Source organism: Cladophialophora psammophila, assembly GCF_000585535.1.
Source record: "Cladophialophora psammophila CBS 110553 chromosome Unknown aczJe-supercont1.32, whole genome shotgun sequence".
Taxonomy (NCBI): Eukaryota; Fungi; Ascomycota; class Eurotiomycetes; order Chaetothyriales; family Herpotrichiellaceae; genus Cladophialophora; species Cladophialophora psammophila.
The window spans coordinates 154,435-174,155 of NW_006912953.1; the positions used below are offsets into that span (position 1 = coordinate 154,435).

The 19,721-nt window shown below is 52.5% G+C and overlaps 10 protein-coding genes across 10 annotated transcripts; 4 read left to right on the forward strand and 6 right to left on the reverse strand.

Moving 5' to 3' along the window:
* Positions 1-135: 135 nt before the first annotated feature.
* On the forward strand, positions 136-1,726 carry A1O5_12233 (uncharacterized protein; the record flags this gene model as incomplete). Its single annotated transcript, XM_007752802.1, has 4 exons — positions 136-161; positions 223-684; positions 782-1,375; positions 1,489-1,726. 4 exons carry the CDS (start codon positions 136-138, stop codon positions 1,724-1,726), a joined length of 1,320 nt encoding a protein of 439 aa, XP_007750992.1.
* Positions 1,727-1,921: 195 nt separating this feature from the next.
* Positions 1,922-2,668, reverse strand: A1O5_12234 (esterase/lipase; the record flags this gene model as incomplete). Its single annotated transcript, XM_007752803.1, has 1 exon — positions 1,922-2,668. One exon carries the CDS (start codon positions 2,666-2,668, stop codon positions 1,922-1,924), a length of 747 nt encoding a protein of 248 aa, XP_007750993.1.
* Positions 2,669-3,220: 552 nt separating this feature from the next.
* A1O5_12235 (uncharacterized protein) lies at positions 3,221-4,333 on the reverse strand (the record flags this gene model as incomplete). Its single annotated transcript, XM_007752804.1, has 2 exons — positions 3,221-4,168; positions 4,223-4,333. 2 exons carry the CDS (start codon positions 4,331-4,333, stop codon positions 3,221-3,223), a joined length of 1,059 nt encoding a protein of 352 aa, XP_007750994.1.
* A 1,478-nt stretch (positions 4,334-5,811) lies between these two features.
* On the forward strand, positions 5,812-6,804 carry A1O5_12236 (uncharacterized protein; the record flags this gene model as incomplete). The annotated part of the gene is made up of 1 exon (XM_007752805.1): positions 5,812-6,804. The coding sequence occupies one exon, from the start codon at positions 5,812-5,814 to the stop codon at positions 6,802-6,804; it is 993 nt and encodes a 330-aa protein (XP_007750995.1).
* A 369-nt stretch (positions 6,805-7,173) lies between these two features.
* A1O5_12237 (uncharacterized protein) lies at positions 7,174-8,648 on the reverse strand (the record flags this gene model as incomplete). Its single annotated transcript, XM_007752806.1, has 3 exons — positions 7,174-7,403; positions 7,517-7,644; positions 7,756-8,648. The coding sequence occupies 3 exons, from the start codon at positions 8,646-8,648 to the stop codon at positions 7,174-7,176; spliced, it is 1,251 nt and encodes a 416-aa protein (XP_007750996.1).
* A 1,794-nt stretch (positions 8,649-10,442) lies between these two features.
* A1O5_12238 (uncharacterized protein) lies at positions 10,443-11,074 on the forward strand (the record flags this gene model as incomplete). Its single annotated transcript, XM_007752807.1, has 2 exons — positions 10,443-10,677; positions 10,749-11,074. The coding sequence occupies 2 exons, from the start codon at positions 10,443-10,445 to the stop codon at positions 11,072-11,074; spliced, it is 561 nt and encodes a 186-aa protein (XP_007750997.1).
* A 117-nt stretch (positions 11,075-11,191) lies between these two features.
* On the reverse strand, positions 11,192-12,439 carry A1O5_12239 (uncharacterized protein; the record flags this gene model as incomplete). Its single annotated transcript, XM_007752808.1, has 2 exons — positions 11,192-11,812; positions 11,861-12,439. 2 exons carry the CDS (start codon positions 12,437-12,439, stop codon positions 11,192-11,194), a joined length of 1,200 nt encoding a protein of 399 aa, XP_007750998.1.
* Positions 12,440-12,728: 289 nt separating this feature from the next.
* On the reverse strand, positions 12,729-14,318 carry A1O5_12240 (uncharacterized protein; the record flags this gene model as incomplete). Its single annotated transcript, XM_007752809.1, has 1 exon — positions 12,729-14,318. One exon carries the CDS (start codon positions 14,316-14,318, stop codon positions 12,729-12,731), a length of 1,590 nt encoding a protein of 529 aa, XP_007750999.1.
* Positions 14,319-14,823: 505 nt separating this feature from the next.
* A1O5_12241 (uncharacterized protein) lies at positions 14,824-16,017 on the reverse strand (the record flags this gene model as incomplete). The annotated part of the gene is made up of 1 exon (XM_007752810.1): positions 14,824-16,017. The coding sequence occupies one exon, from the start codon at positions 16,015-16,017 to the stop codon at positions 14,824-14,826; it is 1,194 nt and encodes a 397-aa protein (XP_007751000.1).
* A 768-nt stretch (positions 16,018-16,785) lies between these two features.
* Positions 16,786-19,239, forward strand: A1O5_12242 (uncharacterized protein; the record flags this gene model as incomplete). The annotated part of the gene is made up of 1 exon (XM_007752811.1): positions 16,786-19,239. One exon carries the CDS (start codon positions 16,786-16,788, stop codon positions 19,237-19,239), a length of 2,454 nt encoding a protein of 817 aa, XP_007751001.1.
* Between the last annotated feature and the right edge of the window lie 482 nt (positions 19,240-19,721).

Consider the following 19,721-nt stretch of genomic DNA (forward strand, 5'->3'; position numbering starts at 1 on the left):
GGACCATCGACCATCTGCTCAACCTTTCCGCGGCTGTCGTTACACACTTGCTCACCCGACATCAAAGCGACTTCGAGACCCTTCAGCAACAGCCAATCTTGCTTCAAATCAGATGGCTCTACGACCCAGCTTAACATGGCTCTCGCCTCCTACTCTCCTAGGTGCCTTTATGTAACTAACCCGAGACTGTCTCCCAAATCGTTCTAACGTTGGATCCTGTAGCCTCTGGGACTTTATCGAGCACCGAATATCGGACAGAAATCGAAAACGGTATCGCGAGTTTCCTTTGCTCTGTCCGGAAAAACGCGCATACAACCCTTCCGATGTCAGCATAATTATCCCGACGGTCGACACAGATCCCACATTCTCCGAATGCCTTGGCGGCTTGCTGAAGAACAAACCGCTTGAGGTCCTCATTATCACCACTGTGGAAGAAGAAGATAGAGTCCGAGCACTTGTGCGCGCTGCGTCCGCGGAGAACAATTCAGGGAGGACGGATCTCCACATCCTTACAGTTCCGAAGGCGAACAAGCGAGACCAACTTTTGCGGGGCATCAATGCGAGCAAAGGAGGTATTATGGCCTTGGTCGACGACGACGCTTTCTGGCAACATGACACTGTTCTGGATCATCTGCTGGCACCTTTTCAGCAGGAAGACATTGGGCTCGTCGGTGGTCCGATAACGTGAGTTGTGCTCGCAAAGATCAAATTTCCTTCCCCCTAGGAACTCAACTGCCAATTTGTTGCAATGCAAGATACTGACATCGAATCCTTTTGGAAGTTCATACCTACCAAGCAAAAGAAAGAACCCGGACATCATCACGCCGTGGGAGGTCGCAGCCATCCGTCTTCGGTCGAAACGACATGGAAGCATGAAGTGTGCATACGAAGCGGACGGTGGGATCAACTTTTGCGTCTCGGGCGTCACAGCACTACTTCGTTCCGAGATCGCGCGTGACCCAGCGTTGCAAAGTGCCTTTGGGAACGACATGTGGATGGGCCAACGACAAAATTCCGGCGACGACAGCTTCATCACGCGCTGGGTCCTGTTCCAGCATCTCTTTAGGCCCCCAGGGCCCAGCGACGATCAGAAGAAACCAAGACAATGGAAACTTGGCATGCAGCTTACGAAGGAGGCGGAAGTCGGCACCTCCATCATGCTCGATTCGCGCTTTGCCGGCCAAATGAAGCGGTGGTACAGGAGCGGTCTTCGTCACCGGCTGATGTGTCTCCTATACGAACCCGGCTTGCGGGGGATGTACAGAACATGCCCTCACATGACGCGGAAGATGGTCGAGGGAATGCTCAACCCGGTGCTGTTGTGGGTGCGCCTATATTGCTTCTGGAGAACATTCCATATCTGTCCGTGGTTCGCGTAAGTTCTCTATCTCAACCAAGGCAGCCCACACGAGGACGCTTTATGTATACTCTCTGAGCTCTCGCCTCTCCTCCTCTCTCCGCCAAGCTATCAGATCATTTCCGTAATAGTTCGTTCGTTCTCGGTATAAAGTTATATGGCTACATCAACGGCCTCGTCGAATTTGCCAACGAATATCCCTTCGCCACGCGCTACCTGTGGGCTGCTGTTCTCGTCGATAGGCTCTACCTCATCTCGGACTGGTACTGTTGGATCACACTAGGAACAGAGGCGTGGATGACGAGGCAGAGAGTGGACGACAATGCAGCTGATGTGGTCGCTCATCGAAGCGGCATCAAGGAAGAATAGAATCTTCATCTCAGTACCAGAGAATCCTTGCTGGTCGGTCCATGCATTTGGGACTGCTCTTCTGGAGACGCTGAACAGTGACGGCTGAAAAGTTATTACTTACACTTACTAGATATAGATGAAAGGAAATTGCGCACATAGGCACCAGTTAATCCGAAGACTGCACTTAAAGGTGCTCATGGTATGCTCTTCCGCCTAGCTCTCGTGCAAGAACTGCCTAAACCAGCCCACAGCAGCGTTTTTGGCCCTCGCCATCACCTCCCTCTCTCCAGCCCTCTCGGGGTCTCCTCTCACAAGACACCCATGCTCCACCCCGGGCAAGTGCAGGTAGTCAAAGTACACGCCCGCTTTGGGGACTGTCTCAAAGGTATGCGCCTTCAGTTCGGCCGTGTAGGTCGGGTCATCTTGTGGGGCCAGAATCTGCACGGGAACCGCGACTTCATCAATGTCCTTCCTCGTCAATAGACTCGGATGACCCGCCGTAATACAATCCACCAATGGGGGGTGGTGTTCCTTTGCCCCGAGACGGAAACAAGCCCATCCGCCGTAGCAGAATCCAATGGCGCCGACCTTCTTATACTTAGCGCGCAGGAGACGAGCGCACTCGAAGATCTCGGGTTCGCGGATCTCGCGAGAGTTTCTGTTCAAGAAACCTACAAAGTCGACCTCGTGGAATCGGCCTTGGAGGATCGGTTCGAAAGGGAGGATCTCGCCGCCGAGGAAGTCTGGTACGTAGACCGTCGCGTTGGATTCTTGAGCGTAATGGTCCGCGAGGAGCCTTGCGTTGGGAAACGTCCAGCCTAATGCGTCGTGGATAAAGAGAACTGCGCGATCCGCGTTGTCACCAGTGATGTATGTGTCGCTTTTGCCGAGCTTGTCCATGCGGCCGGTGGGCGTTCCTTCCCACTGGAAGCTTTTGAGGCAGCACGAAGACATGGCCATCTCTGTACGTACAACTAGGTCTTGATGTGCTGCGGACGTAGCGGACGTAGCGGAGTGTTGGAGGTGGCTTTGGATGTTCGCTCGACAGGTTTCCCTTCAATCGTTCAGCTTTAAATGGAAAGGCCAATCTCGTATTGGCTTGAAACCGTGAGTCACAGTGCCTTCGGAGATAAATTTGATTGGAAAGACTCCTTCGGTTAATGAGTGCTAGCAGGAGTGGAGGCCCCGATATCGTGGGAATATGATATCGAGACGTGTTTCAGCCGAGGACCGGAACGATTATCGGAAGCCCGACATGAATTGGCTCTTTTGACATGTCTGCATGGTACAACCTCGCATCAGCTTGAAGAAGGAACCCGCCGGCCTCGGAGAGACTCGCGAAAGGCTGGGGTGAAAAGTCAGTGGATGGCAATCCCGCTGACGGTGCGCGCTCGCTCGAAGCAAGAGCGGGAACATGCGAAATCCCATATCCCGCATACAGGATCACAGTATAGCTTTCTCAAGCTGAGATTGAGGATCGATGTCCCTACGATTCACGAGCTTCCTCTGTGTTCAACCATATCCGTATTCCTGCATGGCGTACCTTCCGATCTCCCACCCTCGCTGCGACCTGCCGATCTGCTGCACACAATCTTCCAGCCAGGCTGCTTGCGGGCAGCCACCATTCTGACGAAACACAATGAGTGCCATGCGGATGGGGATGACCAGTTGAATGGCATGGGCCCGGGTATCTGATGGCGTCAGATAGAGAGGTATCGTTCGACAGATATCAAGAGCCGCTTCGCGAGCTTGATATACCAGAGAAGAGCTGGAGATTCCAGCGGGCCCGCCGTTCAAGTGTCGGGTTATTTCGTTGGTAGAAAGATCAGGTAGCCGCCTGATGTCACCTTCGGAAATGGCGTTAGGGCTTGTGGATGGTCTTATTTGTGCCTTCCGGAGCGTCTTCCAGAGTTCCAAAAGAATAATCACCGTGGTGTTGTACAAGATGAACGTGTAGCCGATATTAGGTATGTTGTCGAAGACCAACTTGGAAGCAAATCCAAATCTTTGCTGTTCCAACCGTGACAAAGGGACCTCCTCGGCTTGTGGCTTAAGCTCACGCTGCCACTTGATGTTCCAATCCCGCAGACGTTGGAGAAGGGCCGCAAAATCTGTCTCGAGGGTAAGGTTCAGTTTTGCCTTTGCGGATGAATCTCTTGTTTTCAGATAGCGAATGAAATTCAGGTACAAGTCAGGAAGCTCAGAAGCGAGATCGATCAGATACTCTACAGGGGCCTTTGGTGATTGAGAAACTGACCAGGGGGCGTTCTTCCACTCTGCTGAGGCGAGACATGTCGGACATCGGGCGGCGATGGCTGCGATAATCATAGAAAACCGATCGGTTTGGAATGCCCACATGACGTATGGCTCTTTAAAAATCTCGAAGCCATGAAGCCGGAAGAACTCGGTCAGACCCAGCATATGTTGGATCCAGGCAGTGCCGCTTGTTGCAGTTAGATACTTGGTCTTAAGTCAGCCACTTTGCCTTGTTGAAAGGCCAACCTTAATACCCACCTCGCAAATAGTGAGGATCGTGATTGAGAGCACAGTGTGGCCTGGAGACGAGTGCCCAGGTTGAGAAAGACGCTCATTGAGCTCTCTGAGAGATTGGACATAGAGGTTCATTCCTTCTCGTTGTGCCTGTTCCACGTTGACCCTCCGGCCAAAAAAAGATGCAGCAAATGACCTCATGCAACGCCGAGGAAGGCAATCAGACATACGAAGAGCATATAGTCCTGGCCAGCGTTCGTCAACAAACGTATTGCCGTCCCGCAGCTCTTGGTTCATATAAGCGAAGTATAGATCATCCCCCAAAATACTCAGGCTAGGCCTCGGTCCTGGCATGTGCGATGATGCTTTCTTTCGAGGATGAGCTCTTTTACGCAGTCGGTATGCTGGATTGTCGTTGATGAACTCGAGACTGGTTGGATAACCTGCGCATTCGAGTTGGCTTTTCTGACACCGGACACATTTCGGTTTGGTCTCGTCTGGGTGGAAATTAGCACACGGTGCGACAAACTGACTAAAGGCGCTGGTGGGCACCTCACCACACTTCAGACGTCTCTGGCGGCAGGTAAAGCATGCCTTTGACCGCCTGCACACCCTGTTAGAAGTACCGTCCAAAACTAAATATTATTTGAAAGAGGCCGGCTAACTCACCCACCACGGCCAACCATAGTTGCTAATTCATGAAGGAGAGGAAACTCAAAGAAAAGGACGTTGCAATGTTGCACCTTCGAGAAATCAAGTCGCAAATCTTATACAAAAGTGCGGAAAGGGATGAGAGGAAATGCCGTCAGCACTGGCATTGTTCTCCGGTGGTCATGTCCGCAAACGAGGCATTGCTAGAGTCCTGGTGGCCTGAAAGGGGAACAGATCGTCTGTCTAGCTGAAAGTAAGACAGCGAGACAGTAATCTGGTCGGCGGGCAGGAAGGCCGGAGAGAAGTGCTTGGATAGCAACAGCTGGGACTGTTCGCAGTCATGAAGAGAGTGACAGCATGGGAAAAGGGCAAAGAGGGTGAATGTTGAGGCTGAGCATCACGAAAGTTGGTGGCTTGGATGTTTCGCTATTATGCAGAGCCTTCGAGGCTGCAAGCTGGAAACTGTCGGTTCAGATGGCCGGCGACATTGCAACAAACACACCAATCGAAAAATAGACCGCTTTAGGAAGGTGGGGCAAGTGGGGGTGAGATCCACAATGTCAAACTGGTCTATTTGATCGATTTGATCTATTGGGTTCCTCCATCAAACCATCGTCATGGCGACAACACAGGCACGAACGTACAACCACCTCATCCAGGGCTAGCAGAGAACAGCCTCGCCGCCTGAATCTATTCCAATTCAGGAGGATTCCTCGAGTGGCCTTACATCGTCTCGCCGGCCATGCTGGAGACAGTACTTGTATCCCTTTCTAGGGGTATAAGAACGCCAAAGGCCACGCCCTTAAGTATTGATCAAACACAACCAGCTCACGCAACGATTGCAAGTCTATTGCCATCTCTTAATCGTTATGGCATCCCTGCGCTTTATAACTGCCTTTGCCGCTATCCTAGCTTTCGATGTGGCACATTGTGCACCCGTCGCCGAGCCACTCCTCTCCGAAATGTCCAACCCATCCTACGGTCCCATTCCGGGCCAGTCTTCCTTGTACAGCACATACAGCGGCAAAGCAGCTCCGTTCCCCGGCAATATCACAGGTGCCATCCTCAACATCACCACTGGACCTCCTGGCGAAGACGACCTCCTCTTCCAAAACCTTCTGTCTGCCGAATGGGTCATCTTTTCCTTCTACCAACAAGGGGTTGAACGCTTCAACAGCACTGCCTTCATCGAAGCCGGCTTCCCCAATACCACGTACGAGCGCGTTCAGCAGATCCGTGACAACGAAGCCGGCCATCTGCGCATCTTCCAGGATCAGATCTCCACCACCTCGGTCAAGCCGGGACCATGCCAGTACCAATATCCCTACGAGGATCCAGTCAGCTACATTGCTCTTCAGGCAGTTATTGAAATCTCCAGCATGGCTTTCCTCACAGGTCTAGAATTGCAAGCCAAACTCACACTGTCCAAGGCGGCCCTTGTTGCCATAGCCGCCACGGAATCACGCCACAATACATGGTCGCTCATTGACAATTGGAAATCCACTCCGTTTGCCGGTCCAGCAGATACTGTCTACCCGTATGCGAACCAAATTCTAGACTTCACGAATGAATGGATTGTCAACGGTTCCTGCCCGCCGGAGAACCCTATCTATCCTACGCCACGCCAGAATCTTCCACAAATGGCACCGGCCGCCAACACAACGTCGATTACACCTGGTTCGACTCTGGTGTTCAATTTCACCCAGCCGGATAACCAACCTCATTTCACCCCGCAGAAGGACTACTATGCCGTCTTCTTCCACGGCGTCTACAATATATCTGTCGCCTTTAACACAACGACCTACAGCGCCGTAATCCCGCCACAAATCGAACCGCTGGGGATCATCGTTGCCGTTATTGCCGACGAGCAAGGTGCACCCACTAAGGAGAGTGTCCTTGCCGGAACGTTAATTCTGCCTGAGAGTCCTGCCGCCCTCAACAGCGCATATGCTTGAAATCGGGAGAAAATGGCGGATACCATACAGCCAGTATCCTGAGACTGAGACGGAAAGATAAGGTATTGGACGTTTGTCAGAGAGGGTTGAGATACGCATCTCTAGCCTGGGTACCGGCCGGGTCATCTAGATTCATCTGCTTTCCTCAATTGTATTGATATAGATCATAGACAGTCAGGTAACTATTCCGGCGTCAAGGTCAATTCATATCCTTCGCCCGCACTCAGACTACGGTTAAAGATATCGCCGTTCGGTTTGTTAGTTGTCGAAAGTTATCAAAGACCTAGAAAAGAGCAATCCATGAATCTACATTTCGGAGCAGATCTCTTTCAAGGGGTTATCAATTCAGTTATTCTCTACAGAACTCGATCAGTCATCGTCCAGATTCTCAAAATCTTTCCTTACTTCTTCCCCAAGACGCGGGTCGGTGAGTACGCGTAACGCTAGCATCGCCATCCCTTTGGCGCATTGGATTGCCGCCCTGTGCGCCTCGTCTGTTGCCGCGTGTCCGGCGAAGCGCGGATGGTGCATTGAGACGTTCGCGTCCGTGGGGATGGGGAATGCGCCGTGGAAGCTCGGGACCTCGAACGAGACGTTTCCTGCGAGGCGCATGGGTTAAGGTTAACCGGCCGGACTGACTGCGGTTTGCTTTTTGGCGCTGTGATGGTGATGTGATGGAATGAAGGAAGGGAAGGTGGCTTCTTTTGCTTACCCATGTCTGTTGACGCCGTGTACGACTCGTCGTTCTTGACCATGATCTTCTCCCCCAGCGTCGCCATGTCCTCAGCGTATTGCCGGCACAGGGGCAGATTCACCCGGAGATTCTTATATGAAGGGGCCCTTAGGACCGAAAGCCGCGTTGTCAGCCAAAGGACCCCATGCAAAACCCACGAAATCATCATCACAGCGTGCCAAGGGGCTGGAGGGGGGAGATGTAGAGTCAAAACTCACGGAATATAACTGATGTCACAGCCCGTGGCCGCCGCCGCTGCCTCGCAACACTTCTTGACCTTGTCCAGCAAACTGTCTGCCCTCACCATGTTCGGACCCCTCACGTACCAATTCATCCTGGTGTAGGCGGTGATGACATTGGGCACCGTCCCGCCATCCTCAATGACGCCGTGCACGCGCTCGTCCGGTCTCATCTGCTGCCGCAGCATCGACACATTGTTGTACGCCGCCACGGCCGCGTCGAGGGCATTGACGCCGTTCCACGGTTCGCCGGCGGCGTGGGCCTGTCTGCCACGGTACTCGACCCGGAATTTATGGGAGGCGATGAATTTCAACCCCGCCAGCCCCGTGTAGCCGCCGCGGAACTGGTGAGCCGTGACCGGGTGCGCCATAATCGCAGCCACGATGTCTTTCTCGCGAAAGGCGCCGGCATCGATCAGTTTGCACTTTCCCCCGCCACCTTCCTCAGCGGGCGTGCCGAGAAGGCGTATCCGTCCCGGTAAGCCGGAGGATTTCAAAGCTGCTGCGGCGCCGAGGAATGCTGCGATCGAGGACGTGGCGATCAGATTGTGGCCGCAGGCGTGGCCGATGTTGGGCAACGCATCGTACTCTGCGCAGATGATGACCAAGGGCCCGCCATTGCCGACTTCACACGTGAAGGACGTTTCGAGACCGTACGTCTGCTCGGTGACAGAGAAGCCTTCCTTTTGCAGGAAGGTAGAGATGGTCTTCACGGCGAAGAATTCCTTATACGCCAGTTCGGGGTTGCCGTGAATTGTCCGGTTGAGCTCTCTCAGTTGTGGATCAGCGGCATCAATTGCATTAAGAGAGATCTTCAAGTACTGTGCCACATCCGCGTTAGACGCAGACGTGGACGACGCAGGCCCAGCCATGGCAAATACGCCGAGAGATAGGATGGTCGCAGGAAGATGTGTATTGGTCAGGACCGGCTACTATTTCTGAGAAGTGAAGAAGACGGAGGAGCGAGCAAGAGCTGGGGATCGGAGCCTTTTCTTTTCCACTTTGTTGGCCCAATTCTTCTTACCTAAGAAAAGCCCAGGTGACGACAAAGTTTGAGAGAGTGAGACAGAAGAGATAAAATGGAATCTGGAAGAGAGCATTCAGCTGCAAGCTGCTAGCTGAGTTACAAACTCTAACTCGGAGATTTCACGAAATAATATGGCATGACATTTGGTGGCATGGCTTCTTCGCAACCTCGTTGGCCAGCGATTTACTGTTTCTGCCCATCCACTTACAATCCAGTCGACTTTAGGCTGCCATTCGACACTGGAAACGCCGTCTGCGACGCTGTCGCCGCTCTCGAGCTCTGGTCCAGCGCTCTTATGAACTCTCTTATCCGCCCGAAACATAGTTGAAGTGGGCTAAAAGCCGTATCAGCGTGATGTTTCTCGGTAACTCAACGTCCCACCATAGTGCATGGTGTATTTCCAAATACCGCCCACGATACCGCGAACGTCGCTGGACTATCTCGCGTCGCCTCCGTATCACGCCCAAATCGGTGGGAGGTTTGCTCGGAGCCAAGCTTCCAACATCCGAAAGGAATAGATGCATCTGCAAGCTCCTTAACAAAGCATTCGGTCCCCAAAAGTGCGGCATCATGAGCCAGACTTGCCTGCTGTGGCCGCTCCGCGGTCACAAACGACGTTAAGGTCTAGTGGTGATAAGACTTGGTGATCATCTAAAAAGTCTGAGACTGTCTCGGAAGAATGAGCTCAATGAGTAGGGTCATCCTGATCGGTCGGTCATAACGTCCCCCTGCTGTGCTACAACTCAAGGGGCATCAGTCAGTGATGGCCAACGGGTGTTTGGCCGACCAGTCTGGGTCAATTTGGTTCTTTCACAGCCTTCAGCCATAGACTATGTATGGACGCCTCGACTCAGTGGTTGTCCACGAATAAGCCGTCAGTTTTGCCATCAACAAAACAAGCCCGTGTTCGAGGGCCAAGATACCTTTACCTGAGCAAAGTGCGAACCTCAGGCTCCACCATCAGCTGGCAACTAAATTCGAAGAATAACTTCAGTCTGACCGCCAAAAACATGAGTACATACCCTAGTGGAATGGTTTCGATACCGACCAAGTGGCCGTCGTTCTAATAAACTTATCCTGTACGATCTAGACACAGGACCACGGTTGCCAAAGACATGATTAACCTCCACTGCAAGTGAAGGTCGCTTTCCTCTCGACCGCGAAGACCTCCCAGCGGTGGCCGAGGATACACGCTTTGTCAGACAGCGCCATTTTTGCTTCCGGTGAGCTGGCCGTTGATAGCCTCGGATGGCATCTCGAGGCCGTTGGGCTGTAGTGCGGGGTACGAAACCCTGTTGAACCAGAGATATGTATAAGTTGGAGGCTGCAACAATGGGTGTTGAAGGTCAAAGATTTTGGCCGCCATAATCAAACGTCTCATCCAAGGAACTTCCTAGCAGAATCATTCGCGCACCTGGCCGGCATAACCTCCGAGAGACGCAGCAGAGGATGCCTCAACAATATCTTCTGTGGGTCAACTCACGACCCTTGCCCGATTCTGGGATTGACGATGATTTGTGGGAGAAATGGTATATCGAAGAACACGTTCGTATCCTTAATCGTCCCTTCTCGGAGACGTCGAGCTCATCAATGCCAGGTCCCGGACTTAGTGAACAGCAAGGCCACCGTGCGCGCCGCCATGTATCGCGAAAACTTCGACTTCTCTCTTGAACCAAAAGAGAGGCGTCCACGCAAGTACTTGGTTCTATACCAAAGCAACTTTGAAGAGCCGCTGAGTTCCAAAGAGTATTTGAATGACGTGCGGCACTCCAGCGTTATGTGGCCTGACAAAAAGGCGACATCTGAGGTTGGCGATTTTAACGCAAGGAATTATAAGTTGGTGCAAGACTATGATCCCGATGGAAAGGGGGAATGTGAGTATCTGGGGCCATGGCTAACGACGTATCATCGGGGAAAAGATTAAGAGTTGCTGATGCCATTTCAGCCGCCCCCCCATTTTGCCTGACCGTCGAGATGGACCCGGTGGATGAGGCCGACTTTGACAAATGGTATCGAGAAGAACATCTCGATATGCTGCACAAATTACCTGGGTATCGTCGATCGTCCAGGTATGTAATTGGGCCAAAGCTGCCTATCACTGAAGGCGAGCCTCCGAAGTATCTGGCCATCCACGAAATGGATGATTTGCGAGGATTCATAGGGAAGGAGGCTGATGCCGCCAACGACACACCCTGGACAGTGAAGCATATTAAGGACAGCAAGGTATTCATTCCGAGAGGCTGGGAACTGATTTATTCGCAAGGGTATTGATCATGTACGCTGAGGGGATTGGGAGTACGAGTCCAACGTGCCGGATCCGTCTTCTGGAAACCCCGCGATGTATTGGTATTCTGCTGCAACCGGCTGCTTCACATCCGGGCGCGGGATTCATGACCCGGACGCCATGATGGACCCCATCCAGGGCCAGATGCTCTCATTTGCGGGTGGATAGCCCATGTGCAGCATTTTATCATAGAATCGAGCTTCTTTTGGGCGGCCGTAGCTCATGAGAAGAATATTGTCCTCGATAGGAACGAGTCCATCGTGTGTGCCGTTGATCAGGAGCAGTCTGCAGCAGGGTCCATTGACGATGCCGCTTTCAACAAGACTGAAGTCCTTTTGAGCCTTCTCCTTCATCTCTTCCCAGTCCTTGTATCCATACTTTGCGACATACGCTTCGCTGAGGATAAAAGGATATTCGTGGTCGTCGACGTGATCAAGCCATTCTCGACTCAGGAACAGATGGCACCCGGCGCCTTGAGCAACGACGCCAGCAAGCCTTGAGTGGTGAGTGTGTGCGAGCCGAATGGCACAGTACCCTCCAGCTGAAAGACCCCAAGCCATGCATTTTTGCATGTTGAAGTAGGGTTGCTCGTCCATCCAGTCAAGTATCGCCGTGAACAATCGTTCATGAGACTTCGGATCACGACGCGCCGCAGGGCAATCAGCTGTTCCTGGGATTTCGGTGATCACGCAGCCCCAACCACGGGCAAGAAACTCATCAGTCCGCTGTGACGGTCAGTCTGGGAGGTGGATCGGTGGTGCTGGTTGCCTTACCTCGGTGTTGTCTGGTCGATGTCCATCCAATCCTGTGATCAAGAGCACTACCGGGCACTTCTTCTCACTATTCGCTCCTCGGGGCAGCCTCACAAACAGCGGTATTTCCTTGCCATCGTCACCTTCAGCAGCCGTATGTGGGATCTTGACCTCTTTCATGGGAGCGTCCCACAAGTCGGCACCTCTTAAGTATACTTGTTTTTGAAGCTCAAACGCCTTCCTCTTCAATCCAGAGCCGGCCTCGAGTGAAGGAAATCGAGATATCCGATATACACACGCGGCGCGCTTGAACAGAGCGGCAGCTTTCGCGCGGTCCGAGGCTTGGGTTGACATGGCTGCATCGGTGAGTTTTTCGGCGGTCGGCATAAAATACTCGGTGTATTTATCTGTGTAGGCATCGTTCACGTTATCTCTGATCAGGCTCTCGAAGATGGGTTGAAAGTCTTCGAGCTTGCCGTCGTGGAAAGGGTACACCCCCAGGGAGCAGGGAAACTTCCATTTCGTTTCCCACAGAGCTTTGACGCCGTCCAAATGCGGGTACCGCTCGTAAAACTTGTCACCGAGGATCCAATTGACCATTTTGCTGAGCTTCAGGAGAATGTGTTGAGCAGAAAGGCCAGGGAAGCTGAAAATCGAAGAGACGGTGAGGAACGCGTCCTAGTACCCCTTGAGAGGTGCCATGCCCAGTAGGGAGCTTCGAGCTTCTGCCTCGTAGGCTGGCATCGGTCCATTGACCACCGAACCCCGCGGGCGTCCAGTCCCTTACCTCAAGCCCAGCTTGCCCAGCCTTACCTTGTACCATGTTGTAGACGAACTCGATCAGTCGAGATGGGTGCCGGATGCAGGAAGAAAAAGGGAGGAGATGTGGTTAGAGATCAAGCAATCCTGCAGCGCCAACACCTGCCAGAACTCCAGATCCGATGATCCTTCCGATCAATGCCAACTGCGTCCTGAACCACTGTTTCTGCTCCACATGTAAGCTCCCAATCCCTGAAGCAACACTTAGGGGCCATGCAACTAAACTTGCTACGTACGGCCTGATCTCCTCGTTAGTACCGAAGATGGTCAGCGTTTGATGTTCACCCGCATTTGTGACCTTGCATCTTTCAAGAACAAATGGTATACTTGAGGACAGGTCTTCAGCCGTAACTATGATGCGCGTGCGACACAGTTCCATTTGTTGGTTCCAGGCAGACTCATCTGAAAATGGCTTAATGAGCTCAAGGATCCTCAACCATGCTTGATTGAGCAGCATCCTTGTAGCAGAGTAATTGAGCCACACAGCAGCGTAGGCAATACTCGGGTAACTGTAGATGACGGAGGAGAAGAGGTAGCCCGCAGGTAAAGACGCATCTGTCCGTACCAGATGCCGTCGTGGATGCCAGGCACTCGGGATCTGAATTGCCCATTCCTGCAATGCTTTGTCTAAGCCTGCTGCTTCGCTCTTCAGTTTCTGGGCGCTTTGGAATAGCTCACAACTGATAGTTTTCAGCTGAGAATTATTCTGTTGAAGAGCCATGAGTTGATTACGAAGATTCGCAACTCGCACCAGGATGCGATCGTATTCGAGGTCTTGCCCACGCTCGCCAAAAAATCGACCGTCCTCGAGCCATGGCGGCACTGCAAGGTACCGTAGAATGGCAGAACGGATGATGCCTCGCCGAGAATGCTTGACGATATCAGTTGCCGGCTGCCTGTCTCTTGGATGGCGGTGTCTCCAGATTTTCAAAATCGAAATCGCACCGTCATGATGCGTAAAACTGTTGAATGCAGCATTCGACAGGGATTCTTCTGCGTTATACGCCGAGTCTTCATAGCGACTCATGAGGAAAACGGCAAGCAAGGCGGCATCGATATTTGTTTCGACTACGGTTGGCATCATGAGCTGGGCATGCCGCAGTAATTCATCATACCTTGCGCATGCTTCCATTGCCGCCACTGGATTTTGCTGCGTCCGCGAAAAGATAGCGAGAGCAATGGACGAGATGGCCAGATCAATCATTGGAATAGTCGCTCCCGAGACCCATTCAACAATGCTGTCTGCAACGCTTCCTGGAAGGCACTGCACATCCGCTGGCATTCGTAAATGATAGTTCAGATAATAAATGACAGCTCGAGTTTGCAGGTCGAAGTAAATGGCTGGGGTCAGGCTTGAGCGAGGTCCTCTCGGTCGCTTTGTTTCCCCACTGGCATAGCGATTTTCGATGTGGATCAGAAAGTTGGCCTTTTGGGCAGTCGTTCTGATGCATATTCGGCGAGACTTAATACATCTCTGACATGTCGGTTGTGTCTCATCGCACTTTGGGATATGAAATGTCAGCTGCTGTCCATATAATGACGAGAGGCTTCTTGCCTTGATGCGTCGTATTTTACAGGTGTGACAGCCACCATTGGGATATGTCATAGCACTCGATTCAAGCTTGTTGCTTTTTCGAAGAGGTTGGATCAGTTTCGGCATGTTCGAAGAGGCCCGACCGACAGCGTTCCCGTGTCGAGGGTGGCGAGGCATAGGAGGTGGTCTTGGATAGACTTGGTGCTGGACTCTGCTTGATCGATCTTTCGTAGATCGTCTCTAGGAGAAAACCATGTAGTGCTGTACATGTATGTGGCACTTAACTCCATCGCTTCATCTCCGTCAACAAAATACAAGAGAGCGAATCGTGCACTCCCGGGTTCTCGCTAACAGAGCTTAAGTCCGTATTTTACATATTTGTCCGAAAAAGGACTAGTTGGCTATGCTGTGAAAGTGGAGGATATTTGATGTGTAGTGGATGGTGAGAGATGGCCAGCATTTTAACACCATAGTTTGAGGGCGTCATAAAGGACGAATGATTCACGGATATGATGTTCACACCTGCTGGGGAGATTATCAAGCCGACTGACTGCATATGTAAGAGCCGATGGCCATCTGCAAAACTCCTATCTTCATCAACCATCCAACTACCAGGTGTGAAGAGGTCCATTCAAGATCGAGGCGCAAGGACAGTCTCATCCCTGTATTGCTTCAAGAACGGGATTGGGAGCGAGCCACCTGTACCTCTTTGCTCAACGGCAGCGTTGTTCTTCGCCTCAAGTGCTGCTGGCTGGACAATAAACCTCGACACGATGATGACATGACTCGTTCTCCATTTCTGAAATGCATCGATGACGCTTTGGAAGGCATCGTGCAATTCCCTGTCTCCTGAACGTCGGTCTATGATGTCCCGCAACGAAGGCATTAGTTCAACCGCTTCGAGAAAATCCCGGTGTTTCTTTGGCATATAGGCCCTCATCTCAATTAGCATTTTGGATTCATGGCGAATGCCAAACATGTGGTCGAGAAATTGAAAGAGAGAACTCTGTCCTGCATTGCCCCCAACGCACTTGACGACGACCCGAGATCCGTTGCTTCGTTTGAAGGCCACGCCGTTTGGCAGTCCCTTTTCTTCCGCACCCACGCTGCCTCCGAGCATTGGGCGTATCTGTTGGAAGAAGAACATTGGATCACAATTCTGGTGCAAGACCGCAAGGGTTTTTCCCATGGTCGTAAGTGTCGCTGCGCAAATATCCAATATTGGCACCAGATTTGGTGACTCGCCCTTTTGGTCTGCAGCTATTGTATCGAGCATCAACTTGATGAGCTTGCCGCCCTGGGCCTCGACCATTACAGGCACCAGATAGAAGGCATCTTCGTCCCGCGTGCATGTGAAAGAAGCAAATGACTTGATGTCCTGAAAATCGGCTAGAGCCTGTGACGACGGCAAGCGGATATCTTGATCTCTTTGCACCCAGTTCCACAGGCAGAGCCCGGCATAGCTCAAAACGGGTTTCGTCCCAAGATGGTCACAGACTTCAAGGAAGGGCTCACCGAGACTCGCTGGGATGACTGCTGAGGGCTTGCTTTTCTCTTGCCAGAGGTAGGCTTGGGTCAAAAACCCAAGGACAACGTATGCACGTTGCCAGTGTTCGGGAGTCGTGAGATGGTCCGTGGTGAGGATCTCGAGATTGTCCACCTGCATCTGGAGGGTCTTGGACTCGAGCAGATGTGGTAGATCAGAGATTAGTTTGCACCAGGGTGTATAGCACCCCGGTAGCTCCGTGGGCCTCACAGTCACAAACCCTGATAGGAAATCAACATCGTAGTCTCTTGGATCTGGCAGCGCAAGAAGGGAGCGCATTGTAGCTGGATTCTAGCAGGGAAAGAAATGAGATTCCGAGCCTTAGGAGACAGATTTATGAGCTATTGGAGTGCTTTCGCCGCAGTATATGTTCTTCCAGTCGGATCTGCTTTCGCAACGTTACGCCCTTCCTGTGACAATGCTAGTTTGGCATGCTTTCATTGGTCAGATGTCAGGGGTTTGTCTCTACCTTTTAGCGTCTTTCACAGCGTTATGGCCCTCTTTGGGGTCTTCATTGTCCGGTTCCAGTGCCATGTGAGACGAGCAATAGTCTCCATACTGATGGGACTTGAGGTGAGACTAACGGGTTTGTCGGGTTTGGAAGGAGGATGAGCCGGTGATCGACGAGAAATTCATCTCTCAGAAATGCGTGGGGTCGATATATGTGAGAATCAGGTGCAGCGGATTACCTTACCAGCTATAGGATCAAACCAGAGGTATTTCTTAGCATGGTCTGAAAGTTGTAAGGACTCCATGACGGGAAATTGAAGTCGACAACTTGGACAACCTTTACCATATGAAAAAGTCTTGGGCTTCCGGCCTCCGGCGAGGCTGGCTAAGCGCAAGGCCAGTAGGCCGCCAAGAATTTAACATCACGTGTGACCGTGATCCCTCGCCCTTTTGGCGGAGTCGCGGGCAGTGCGTAGCATGCTCCGTGTCTTCTTGACAATTAACCAAGTTCATTTTTCAACTGCACCGTACTCATCACGGTGATCAGTCCTACTTGATCGCTCTACCTTAATCGGCCGCATTGGCTTCGACGACAAAATGACCTCGCGCGAACCGTCTGCGGCACCTTCAGAAGGCGACACCATCGACGATCAGATGGAAGATACGAAACCCGACCCGGCAGAACTTGAACAAGAGCAAGTTGAAACTACGGAAGAACCGTCTGCTGGCCCAACCCCTACGAGCGGTCGTCGAGCACCCCGAAAGACCGTATCGGCAAGAAAAGCAAGACCGCGAAAAGGTGCAATTTGGATACATGAACAACCTCACGAAGGCACTGAGGATGAGGGCAGCGTCATCTCAGCGTCTCTTTCACGAACCAAAAAGTCAGAGGCCACTCCTGAGTCAGAGCCTAGAACAATAGGAACCGCGGTGGGCACGAGAAGACAGGCTAATGGCACTGTTGGCTCCGTTTACTCCGGGAGCAAGGTTAGGCACATCAAGAAGCCCGATGGCACACCTCTATGGCGCAAGGAAATCCAGTACGAATTCTTGCGCATCGTCATCGAGGACACGAAGCCAGTGTTCACGCGAATCAGTGATGGAAAACCCGGCTGCTTCTTCTCGGACATATACGTGGACTGCATGGCAAGGAGTTCCAAGACAAGCAAGATCCTCAAAGACAGGCTTCAGGTCGATCGACAGGCTGCCCACAACATGGCCATGATATGTCTGCTTGTCAACGTCGGCCGCATGAACACGACATTGAACTTTTTCCCGGAGATGAGAGCGCAGCTAAGAACCTACCATTCCATCCCTTCTCTGCAAGCGTACAAAAGCCAAAGAGACTATAAATCACTGCAAGATGCCCCAAGGCTGAAGAGCATCCTCAAGGGCGCAAGCGAAGACACCGATGAACCTCGGACACTAGCCACAATCAAGGCTAAACCAGTTCCAAGGACGAATCCGGTCAATTTGATATTCGTACTCTCCCAGTTTGCGCCCAAGATCAGCGAGATGCACTTCACTGATAAAGTCGATTTCTTTGATCTTGCCATGCGACCTACCATCTCATCCGGGACCAGGGCCAGAGCGTTTTTGTGGCTCATGTGGTGGTATCTCGAGTCAAACTTCACAAAGGAAGACGCGCTGCGGAATCCGTACGGTCCTGGAGAGTATAGAGAAGATGATGACCCCGACGATCCCGACACAATACCACAACTGGTTCCCAAATTGACTACCATCACAGAAGCAGAGGGTGATGCTGAGAATGTCGACCCGCCGGAAGAGATTGCCTTTGCAGAGAAAATGACCCAGGAAAGGCGGAGGATCATGCTGGAGAACGCCAGTGAACCACCATTGGTTATGGCTGACCCAGGAAATCCGGACCATAAAGCCCTGAAACGTCTCAAGAGGAGCGCCGCATACGGGGACGAGGACTCCCTTATCTCTGACGCAGATTCACGGGCAAGTCCCGGTGTAGGACGTTCCCCAGCGCCTGAATCTCTTGGTCACCATGGACACGTTATGAGTAGCGCCCTCGGGGGTCAAGCGGACAGCCTGGATGATGATTGGGAAGCAGTCGACCCGCACCCTGGCCGCGGACGATACAAGCGTGTCAGGGGGAAGAACACACCGACACGAAGCCGAGGGGGTGGTAGACAGAGCGATGGGCCCAGGAGCTTGCTCAAGTCAGGTCGCAATGCTGGGACTCCAGACACAACGGATCGGTACCGAGGGACCCCTCAACCCCTACATCCCGGTGGTGGTAATCATCCAGTCATCGGTCAGTTTGGCGCACACCGAGGAAAGAACGAGATTGACGTGCTAGGGGGCCGACACGAGCCGGCAGCCGGGGGGACAGGTACCAAGGCCAAGCCCAGGACAGGGTATCAGCGCGAACTAGAGGAACATAGACAGCGTCGAGTCGAATGGTCGCTCCGGAGACGTCGTAGGCAGGCCCTCAAAGAAGCACGGCAGTTGAGGGAAGGGTGCAGATGGCTGCTAAAGGTGGCTAGACGAGTCAGCGAGCTCCCTCCAACGTATGACAGCGAAGAGGAAGAAGAGACAGGAGGAACTGGTTTTGCCGGTCTTCTTGGCCACAGATGGCATGGCGAGAGCGTTGATCCCGAAGCTGGACCTGTTCCTGTTGGCTACGAACCCGACGATTACGGTGAGGAAGTGGAAACATGGACCAAGGTATTGAGGAAGACAGGGAGGCGCCTGGAAGTCTGGGGTGGAGACCGTGATCTGGCGGTATATCATGCCCGACTCCAACGCCACCAGGCCGCCGAAGACAATCTCACTGCAGCTCCCTCTCGACCACTCACAAATGGGACACGCAAGAAGCGACGTGCGCGTGAGTCTCCGGCACGCCAGTCCGTCCCTGAGGTGGTGAGGTCCGCGCAGTCTACGCGAGCTAGAGGGAGAGATCTCAATGATGAAATCACCCAAGATCTGCTTGCTGAGCGAAGTGACGAAGATATGGACGATGACGACTCCCATGCCGACGGGGACGGGGAGGGAGAAGAAAGTGACTTGGATATGGATTGATTGGCCCTGCTGTCAGCGCGTCCTTCGCAGCCCCCTGCGGCTTTCGGGGGACAGCCAGGTGAAGTGTGTTTCTGGCCACCAACTTCGCCTGGGAACTTTCGGTGGTCGCCTGTGTATTACTAGTATGCGGCTGAAAGCGACATTCTTTAGACGACGATGTGATGTTGCAGAATGCCTCCAGACCACAGCGAGAAACTGTAACGACGAAACCCAGCTCGCTAGATGTCTACCAGTATGCAAAATCTCAAAGAGTTCGGCCGTAGACGCCGTGACTAGTTGCTCTGGGGGCTGAATCTCTCTGCTCTAGAGGCTCAGCGTGGCAAAAACCATCCTTCGGGACCTTGAAGATCCGAATTAACAGGCAGCAACGAACGCGGTCATGCGCCTGCATATTCAACTGTCCTCAGCCATCTATCAAAACATCCAATACAGCATCACAAGAGACCTCTGGCCCTATTCTGCCATGGCAAATTGGTTTGCTG